This window comes from Pinus tabuliformis, chromosome X, assembly GCF_031772625.1.
Source record: "Pinus tabuliformis cultivar Carrire ecotype Pingquan chromosome X, CPIR1, whole genome shotgun sequence".
NCBI lineage: Eukaryota > Viridiplantae > Streptophyta > Pinopsida > Pinales > Pinaceae > Pinus > Pinus tabuliformis.
Window position 1 is genome coordinate 923,076,206 of NC_142308.1, and position 10,995 is coordinate 923,087,200.

General features: G+C 35.3%; 1 protein-coding gene across 1 annotated transcript; it reads left to right on the plus strand.

Annotated features, from left to right (window-relative positions):
* Nucleotides 1-470: 470 nt before the first annotated feature.
* LOC149142696 (uncharacterized) lies at nucleotides 471-1,948 on the plus strand. Its single transcript, XM_089447647.1, has 2 exons — nucleotides 471-636; nucleotides 1,088-1,948. The coding sequence occupies exons 1-2, from the start codon at nucleotides 622-624 to the stop codon at nucleotides 1,592-1,594; spliced, it is 522 nt and encodes a 173-aa protein (XP_089303773.1). The 5' UTR covers nucleotides 471-621; the 3' UTR covers nucleotides 1,595-1,948.
* The last annotated feature ends 9,047 nt before the right edge of the window (nucleotides 1,949-10,995 follow it).

A 10,995-nucleotide genomic window follows, 5' to 3' on the forward strand; every position in this document is an offset into this window, starting at 1 on the left:
AGATTTGCCCCATTATTCCCTTGGGATCTCATCATGGGTGCTTTAAGAAAATATTTGATTATTGGTACTTTGGGAAAAGTTGGTATTATTGGAGTTCAAAACTAGAATGATAAAATTCTTTGTTCTTAAAGATGTTAATCATGCATCCACCACCTATGAGGGGCCCCTCTCCTTTCACGGTTCCCGGGAAAACCCTAAGAAATCCTCAAAAGTAGCCTGCTCCATGTGGAAGGGTCACGGGCTATGGCGCTGAAATGAGCCAGCCAGCCCACGTCTGTACCCTTTACGATCCACCGACTAAGAGTCCTGATACGCTAAGCGCCACATTATACAAATCTGTGCTACTGCCATGTCACGTGATATTTCATATGCTATAGTTTTTGCCTGTCGCTTCCTGTCAGTTGTATAAGTTCCACTTTTTTCCCTTCCTGTAGGGTTATTGCTACTATAAATAGTTCGCCCAGTGTTCTTGTTTAGCATCCAAATACTTTCCTCAAGTTTCATCACCCGGCTGCTTCTTCAGAAAAAATTCTGCAGTTAACCATCTTTACAACTGCATAGGATCCAGCTCCTTGTTTATAGCTTAGCAGTTTTTTTTATTCGAATCTAATAGTCATAGTCATGGCAGCAGTTGAGGTATGCTCGAAGTCTATCTGTTTTTATTATATATTTTTTTTTATTAGTAAAAAAATTTACTATAACTCAGTCTTCAAACCAACAGTGATAATAATATCTATAACTTTTAATATGCCATTTTATATAGACTATATAGATCAGCTTGTATATAGATCAGCTAATGTATATTATCTATAACTTTTAATATGCCATTTTATATAGACTATATAGATCAGCTTGTATATAGATCAGCTAATGTAACAATAATTATGATCACTTTCAATTTGAAAAAATTTGTGCTAAATCCAAATAATATTTTTATTGATCATAGATCTGAATTTGTTAATTGTGATTATTTTTCAATTAACAGAATTAGTAGCGAAATTATCCACCCAAACAAGGCATCTTTATATCGATTGCAGATTCAAGAATAACACAGTTTAATCATAAACTTATGTTGCGCTGCGTGCAGGTTTCTCGTGGTGTAACCACCGAGGAAAAACCTGTCGATCCTAGTCCAGCTGTATCGGAACCTCAAGAAAAATCAGTCCCAGATGAGGATTCTGCTGCCAAGGAGACTCCCACTGTGGAAAAAGTGGATGAAGCCTCAGCAGCGGAGAGCGTGCCAGATCAGCCCATCGAAGAAAAAGCCAATGGAGTTGAAGAAACTTCAACCAAGGAAGCGGGAGAAACTGCTGCTGAGCAACCTGTTGCAGAGGAAAGTCTGATCAAAGAAACCGATGAAGCAAAAGAAGAAACTCCTGAAGTTGCAGCTGCAGAAGTGACAGAAAAAACCAAGGATGTAAAAGAATCGGAGCCTGAGGTCGAATCCGCTGAAGCCCCTCCAGCCAAAGAAGATGATTCTGAGGGTAATGAAGAGGCTTCTGTAGAGAAATTAGATTCAGTGGCCAATGGGGAAAATGAGAAAGTACCAGAAGTTGATGGAGCCGAGGCAGTTGCAGCAGAGGGCGCTGAATAAATGTTATAGCAATGGTCAGTTTTTGCATGATAGGTACTGTGTTTAGGGATTTATAATAATGTCGGGCTAAATGCGTATGCGTTTGCGTTTGTTAAGTTTTCCACTTTTGCCCAATGGTGTTGCTACCGCCAGAACAGATCGGTCATCTATCGTGTTAGTAAGTTAAAAGCATTGTAATGTAGAGATTGGAAAGTGGTGTTCAACGGTTTATTTTTCCTAGTCATGGAAATTCACATTGGGTATTTTTAAAACCTTTCCAATTCCCCTGCATGCTAGACTTTCTCATGCAGAGGAACATTGTAAGCATGGGCATTTTCACATAACTTATTTTAATATATTCGGAGTTTCCATTTACATACCATTACATTATAATAATTTTTTATCTCTTTGCATCCTCTCATACTTTAACATCTTACTCTATTACCAACAATTTTACAATTCATGAAGTAAAAATTAATTATTTTTATAACCAAAATGTCATTTTAATCCCGCAATCTTTTTTTTTCTAGATCAATCAATTCCTATCGAGTGCTATTCCTATTTGGATGGAGAGTATAAAATAACTTAATTTAATTTAATTAAAGTTAAATTTAGTTTTTACATGTAAATGTAAAGAGATCAAAGTTTAAAAGATTTCAATTTTATTAGAGAATTTCTGAAAATGTATGGAACTTGATTATTTGTAGGGAAAACACTTTAATAATTTGATCATGAATGATCTTTTTAATGAATTGCATTTGTAGCTCAATGTGTTGGATGTGTTGATGCTAAAACATGTCTTTGGGAAGCTTGATGGAATTTTGACTATTACGGGAGAGTGTGCTCAAATGTTGTTGTTGGAATCAAAACTCTAAAAAGATGTACGGGAGCCACAATACTTATTGACTTGTATTAATTGTTGCTTGATACTCTCCTTTTGTTGAAGAAATAGGAAGAACCTACTACTTACAAGGCCAGGGGACAAGTCTAGAACAAATAATGAAAACATAACCTACATTAGAATCTCAATCATCAAGGTTGCCAGCCAAATCTTAATCAGTGAAACCAACCAAAAAATGAGTCCCCTTTGAATTATAATGTATCCCAATTGTACCTCAGATATATGGAAGTATCATTTCTATTGGTTTCTAATTACTTTCATGGGATATTTGAATATATTAGGCAACAAGACCAATAACAAATGAAATATCATGATGGATATGAATCAAATATAAGAGGCTACCAACTAATTCGTGGTACAAAGTGGCATCAAATTTGGGTGTAAGGAAGACGATAGTAAGTTTGACTCAAAACTGAAAGGGAGAAGGGGTTCATTTATTATTTTCCAAGTGAAAATGAAAATTAAGGTCACGACCATACTTAGATTGAGAAAGAAAAGTACCTTTGTTGGTTTGCAACATTTGAAGGCCAATGAAATAATGCAAATAACATAAGTCCTTTATTGTAAATTTCTTCTTTGGGCTTGATTTTGTATGGGTTAAATATTTTGAATCATTACTAGTCAGGATAAGGTCATCAACAAAAATAACGAGGATTATGAAATGGCTTCCTACTTTATTGGTGTAGACATTGGGGTCAAAATGACATTTGGAGAAGTTGGTGTCAAGAAAGATAATGAGTTTGACATACCAAACTCCAGGACATTGTTTAAGGCCATAGAAAGACTTGTTAAGGTAGCAAACATGGTTGGACTCACTTTGAACATAGTCAATAGGTTGTTCCATCTAGATTTCTTCTTGTAAATCCACATGCAAGTAGGTGGATTTAGTTTTTATCTAATGGAATTTCCATACATGTGAGGAAACTGCTGATTTTCGAAGTGTAATAGGTACAAATACTAATTTCTGAAAAAAATGATAATTACTTCCAATGATGTAGATATGATTTTAGCACTTCCAGATTATTATTAAGCAATTACATTTCTAAACTTCAACCATAAAATAAATACGATAGTATATATCAATATGCACAAATATAACACAAGGTTTACCCTGGGAAAGCCCACTTGAGGGAAACCCAACAACCTTTTCCTTAGACAAATTATTTAGTTCAACGAGAGACACATCTAATTCTTTTGGTCAAGTACAAAGGTCAAAATAACCATCAATTCAACTTTGGTCAAACTTGGTATAGCAAACCTCTTGTAAAGTCTTTAATCTTCCCAAAAAACTTAGCCTTGTCTAATCTGCCTAGGCTGAAATTTAGCCTCCCAGAAACTCAACCCCTACTACCCAGAAATTTCAAACCTACTACCAAGAATATGCCCAGAAATTTACATGTGTGAACCTACAAGAGAAGAGAGAAACCACATGTGCAAGGTTGAAGAGATAGAGATAAAATATGCTTGAGATGTCTTCATCCTTCTTATCTTCTTCTCTTCTTCTTCTTCGCTTTGATGCCTATAAGATATGTTATTGTGTGTGAGATCAAATTGTTCTCGAAGGAGGAGGTTGAGTGCCTTATATATAGACTTTTGGATGGTCAAATGGGTGTCTCTTCAATTGGGCCGGCTTGATCTCTTGGAGGGCCGACTTGACTTTGTTTGGAGCCAAAAATTCAAAATTTTCTCTTTTGAAACCAACATGAAGAACATGTCCTATATCAATAATTACATATATTTCAAGGGTTAAAATATTAATTATGAAGACTAACCATAGCTACAAAATTCAGCAACAACAAGGGCTAGATCAAGGCAAATGGAATTCTTTTTGGCAACAATGAAAAAGGTTTAATTGTAGTCAATTCCTTCAACTTAAGAGAATATTTTACCAATTAATTGAGCCTTATTTGTTAGAACATTCCCATCTGATGCATACTTAATTTTATACATCCATTTGCATATGACAAGTTTTCTTCCTTTTGGAAGAGTCACAAGTTCCCAAGTATAGTTTACCATCAAGGAACAATATTACTCAGGCATTACTATTTCCCATTATGGATGGATTGAAGCTTCTACAATTATTTTTGGATCATGAGCCTCTAAATATTGAACAAAAAGAAGGAGCCTTGATGGAGTTATGGATAAGTTGGAGTTGATTTGTAATATCACCAACTGCTTCTTGTGTTGAAACTATGGCACTAGTGCAGGTTCATGTTAGATGGAATCATTTTAAAATCGAGCAAGTAAAGGTGTATTTTCATCCTTATTGGCATCATTTAAAGAATAATCCATAATAGGAATATAAGCAAGGAAAATTTTAGGGGCTAATATTAGCAGATGGGCAAATTTGAATGTTTTTAGGAAAAACAAGATTCACTAATTTCGATTTTTTCAAAAATATATTCACCAAAATTTATAGCATAAAATCATTTTACCTTAAGAATCACCAAATTTTATATAGACTAATATAAAACCATTAGAAATATAAATATTTTTACAGAAATATTTTCAAACATTTTACAATTTGCATATTTGTTACACGTCATTTTGTCTCCATTAGGCAAATGACTGTCAATATGGATCTTTTGTTATCCATCAAAGTGTTCCAAAGCATTCCCATGCAAGGCTAGAACCTAAACAATCCCAAAGAGAATGCAATTTCTGGATTACAAGGCTCAAAAACATATTTTTGATTGCCTGCATAGTTCCCTAGCCAGTTTTTGCGCATACGCAGACTTGACCATTAAAATCAGTGCAAAAGCGCACTCTCTCTTGCACTATGGACTGCACACATGACTCAGCACAAGTAAAAAATAAAAGGTTAAATCTAGAAGCTTTGTTAGTCGAAACCTTCCCAACTAAAAGCTTCAAGTTGATGCCTACCCAAGCCTGATCCATCTCATCGTGGAGCTAATTCCCTCTCTTTTTGGATCCCCTATCCCACCTTTTAAGGATCTCATCCCATAGGAAGAGGATTTCAAACCTCCTCCTCTTGGCCTATAAATCAAACATAGGCCAGAGGGTTGGAGAGGACCACTGAAGGTAGGCTTATCTTGTTAAACTAGGGCTAGAAGGTTTTTCATCCAAGGAGAAGGTTGGAGATCATGGGAAGAGGCTTGTGACATCAAGGTAACCAGGTTGGAAGCTTGTTCTCCTTTGAATTCAATACAAAGCAATTGTTCTTTCCTAATCATTTATATTTTGATGTTATTTGTGAGATTCCTTGATCACTCACATGGTTTATAACTGATTATTGGTTCAACTTATAATGTATGCTAAGTTAAGAACTTCATTTACCTTTAATTTTATATTCAAGATGCTTCGATCCTTTTGAATGTTTTTGCATACGCAGATCACTTTTGGAGCATCATGGAGAAGTTGTGGAAAGATTTGGGAAAGCCTCTAAGGAATTGAGGAAAAGCTAGTTGTGGAAAGCACTGAAAGGACTTCAATGGGCACTTCATTAAATCGGTGAGTGATTCTTTGCATACTACTTATTTCCATCAGTCATAAGCTAAGGAAAGGTAGCAATTCTTGTCATGTTTGTTACTAGGTTTTATTGGAAATCTAGGGAGGTCCATCTTGTTTGCAAGAAGGATTAGCTCGCCTAACAAATTGGCGACCATACTGGGGAATGTCTTATTCTTCATCATCTCCTTGTTTTAACTTTTGAACCTTTTCTCATAAACCTATATGAGTGTATGGAAGATATCAAGAGTTTGGATTTTGTGATTTGTTTAGTTTATTTTTATTTTTTCTAAAATTTTCTCAAAGTATGCACTTTATCTTTAGCCACAGATCATATATTTATGCATTGAGCCTTTAGAGACATTGTGTATGCGCACTAGATCAAACTGTTGCATGCACACATACCTGAAATTTTTGAAAATTTGAGTTTTCCTTTCACTAAGTCCAAGAAATTTTGTTTTTATGCTTGATTACACTTTTTTACACCTTTAGAAAGTCTTTGTCAGTTTAATTGACTGTCATGAAAGAGTCTTCTTGAAAATTTCTTGTTTTCATGAATTAGGGTAAAAACTTCATCTCGTGTTTTGCAGATCTATCAAAAGAAGGATTGGTTGTTCTTGATTTTTTGTCTTCTTGTCTTTCTTCTTTCAAACAAATCAAATCTAGTGTTTATTTTACTCCTTTGTGAAATATTATTTCGTTAATAAAAAGAAATGTTTTTCGAGAATGAGTATTTTTTATGAAAGTTCTTCTTTTTTTGAACTTGAAACGAAAAGCTATTTCTTCTTTCAGTGTTGGAGTTTTTCAAAATTGTACTCTAGACAACATTAAATTCATAGCATTCATTGGAAGAAATTCATTTTTAAGGATTTGATTGGTTTCCTCATGCATTATGAAAATTTTGAGTGATTGTATATTAAAGGAAAGTTTCATGGTTTTTGAGTTATTGGGCGAATTGAAATTTTAAAAGTTAATTTCTGCACTTGGGTCATTTGATGCTGAAAATTTGCATTCATGAAATGGGATATTGGAAATTTAAGAGTTTTTTCATTTTCTTTGAAAATTTGAAAATACTCTCTCTTTACCCTAATTAGAAATTCATCTAAACTGGAAAGATCACAATATCATGTTTGATTGCATTAAGGTTTTGGGTTAGGTCATAACAACATTAGTTTCACATCCATTTACCCATTGAGTAAGTAACAACATTAAAAAACAACGTTAATAAAATCAATTTAGAATTTTTATTATCTTAGGGCTCTTTCCACCTACATTAGATCAGGTTGTAGGGATTTGGAATGGGGAACTAAGTTAACTTTCCAAAGCTACAAACAAGCACTAGAATCTTGTGATAGGGAGTAAATCCATTTATTGCAGTTTGGCTCTAGGAAGCTCCCCTTACAAAGGAGTTAAGCACGAGATCATATCAAACCCAATGGAATGATTGACCCCACTTCATTGGCTATGGTAGAGTGATTTTCACGTATTAAAACCAATTCCAAAATGTACCACTTGGAATTAAACCTCAGATTAACCATGTTGAGGAAATTTCAAGGGGATTGAGCTTTGCTACTGCGCCCTTGCATGTATGTCAGAGCTGCGACTGTCCCCTCATGTTAAATTCTCTTAAGTGGTAATCTTAAAGACCATAATCTTAGGGCTATTACCCAAGGTGATGACGAGGGAGAAGTCTCTCCTATACTTGGAACAAACATCGGCTAGACTCACTTGGACCTTTTTGGAGGGTATTCTTCACTCAAGATGGCATAAGTGAAGTTACTTGCTCCAAATCATGTACATTAAGTAGGTTGTTAGTGTAATTAGTTCGACTTGCTCTATCTTTAGACACTTTTGACATTGATCTCTATGACGTTGTATTTTATCACCAACTAGTGATTTTGCTTTGAAAATTTTGTTTGCATGGTTTGATTTCTTAGAATTACTAGCTTGTGGTATTTACTTGTTTTTACTTTTTACAAAACTTAGGTGTGGATTGTGAATATTATTTGAATTCTTAATAAAAATTCATCATCGTTGATTCACCGAGGAATTCACATAGAATGCAGGGTTTATCCCCTAAATATACACCTAGTCAATTGGAAAATATTAAAACTAAGAAGTCAACATCAATAAGATCCAGAACCTCAGATCAACCTAAGACATCTATAATTATAGAATCTGAGACAATAGAAACTGAAGTGATTCAACCTCACGAAGTAGAATCAGGCTTAGTTCAATTTGGGCCAAAAGTTACCGAAGTTATTCAAAGAGAATCTAATACTAGAGAAATTTCAAACATGAACTAACTAAACCAAAAGTTCAAGAACCTGAATCTAATATTTCTGAAACTGCATCTCCTTAAGCTATTATAGCCCCTACTCTTGCACCACCTTCACCTCGAATGAAGCTCATAATTACATCTGAACTACCTCCTGGTCTTATTAGTATTAAAGATATTACTGGAAGAGATGAGGAAGAATCACCACGTACTCCTAGTACTACTAGTGGACAAACAATTTTTCCAAGAATTCATTTTGATCCTTTCCAATGAGATCCTTGGTATTCAACCCCCTTTGAATTTTTAGGTCAAGGTCTTCCATATTATCGCACTCCTTTTTACTTTTCACCAAGATGAAACATGTTAGAAATTCATCCTGGGAGTCAAACCACTAATACCTTTATGTATACCATCTCTTCAAAGTCATTATTGTATGGTGGTCCTCCAGTTCCTATTGGGTTCTAGTCATTTACTGGAACATTTTCAGGAGCTACTCCTTCCCCTCAAGTTTCCACTTGGTCATCTGGTTTGTCTATCGCTACTATTCAAAGCATGACTCCCTTGCCTGAAGCACCTTTGGCATCAAACCAATATGCTAACATGGTCTCTGGTAATTTAGGTAATCCTTAAGTAGCCCCAACTAGTGTTTATTATCTCCCTGGGGGAACCACCTTATCCTCCACCTTGAGGACAACCTGTTGCTGGGTCATATCCTAAGGTTGGAGGATAACCTTTTGTTGGAACTTATGGCTAGGTACCTTACGTTTCTCCAAGTCAACCTGTTGTGTCTCAACTCTTTATTCGTGCTCTTTACCCTAGGATGAATACTATTTGGAACCTCACTTTTTCTCAACATCCTATTCAAGTTGCTCCACAAGTGCCAATTTATCAACCTGTTCAGCCTATTGGACAATCTATTCTAGAAATACCTATTCAAAGTTTTTTAATACCTATCCAACAACCTGTCTAGTGGATTCCACAAAAAATTGTCCAACAACCTGTCCAAGGAATTCCACAAGCACCTGTTCAAAAGCCAGTTCAACAACCTGTTCAGGGTAGATCTCCAACACCTGTTCCATCTACTCTTCAAACATCTGTGCAACAACCGGTTCCAAGTTCACCTCAAACACCTATCCTGGGAGTATCACAAACGACTGCCCAAGTTACCCCTCAAATACCTATTCAACAACCTACATAGGCTATCCCTCAAGAATTTTCTTATCAAACTGGTCCTACTTTTGAGTGTACAACACAGATTCCTATCGATAAACCTAGTATAGGGATAATGCAAACATTGTATCAAGGTCAAACGTTTCAAAGCCATCCTTTTCAAGGTTAAGCTTTTCAAATTCAACCTTTACAAGGCCAATTTTCCAAGGCTAGACTGTTCAAAGTCAATTTGTTAAAGGTCAGCCTTTGTAAAGTCAACATTTATAGGGGCAATATTACTTGGGTCAAATGGTTTAAAGTCCGCCTTTCCAGAGTCAACCATACCTTGGTCATACTTTTCAAATTCCATTTCAGTTGAAACCTGATATGAATCGCCCTGGTTACCTTGGAGGAATGAAAATACAACCTGCAGAATTTATTCTACTATATCATGGGTATCCTCCTCCAGGGGTTGGACTTAACCCTCAGGGTTATCAAAATCTGCAACAAGAATTCAACCAACAGTTACTGTTCATCACAACCTTAGATTTTCTAGATTTATCCCAGCTGACAAATGATCCTATCTATTATTATCCATTTTGGCTGGAAATTCCTACTAAGTTACCAAGTGATATACCAAAGTTTGAAGGTAAATTAGGAGAGGACCCATCAAATCACGTTATGACATATCATATTTGGTGTGCGTAATTCATTGATCGATGATTCTATTAGATTACACCTTTTCCAACGAACTTTAATTGATTCTGTAGAAAATGGTACATTGAGTTACCATGTGCTTCTTTCCATAATTTCAACCCTTTAGCAGAAACAGTTTTGACACATTTTCTGCTAATAATTCGATATGACACTAGTACTTAGCTTTTGACTTCCCTAACAAAATCGAAATCTACTTACATTTTAGATCATATACATGAATGGAGACATAAGCGTTGTTTAGTCAAGGTTTATATTCTAGATCAAATTTTGGCTGAATGGTTCACAAAATAATTACTTCTCGATATTACTGAGGATGTTTCTAAAGGAGGTGTTGTAACAGAAGTGTATGTAATTGCTTTTTCCCAGTACCTAGACCAACTCTATACGTAATCTGACACTTTGGATAAGAAAATCTGAAATCTACCTCACCCAACAATTTCAAATAAACCAGGCTCAAATCCTATAGGATCTCACACTATCGATGGTGTAATTGGTTCTGTTAGCCATCAGTATAAGGGGAAGAAGAAGAATTCTAAAAACACTCAGACTTTAGCTATACAAGATTCACCCAGTGAAAACCTTTCTCTGGAAATTACTTCTGAAATGAATTCTGTAGAATCGTCTAATGGCAAGATTTAACCATCCAGAGGTAAAAAGAAAGGGAAAGGTAAAACAATGAAGAATGATTCTCAAAAAGAGAAACCAACTAAAAATGAACCTACTGATGATAAAAAGAAACCTCATTACCCTTGTCTAATATCTAATGAAGATCATTATACGAAGGAATGCCCACATCAGGCAAAGGTTAGTACATTTATAAAAGATTCTCCAACTCCTGTTGTTTGAAGGATCCTTTTCCTTCTCAAGAAAGTAAAATGGTTTCACATAATACATCTTCTTCTTCCACAT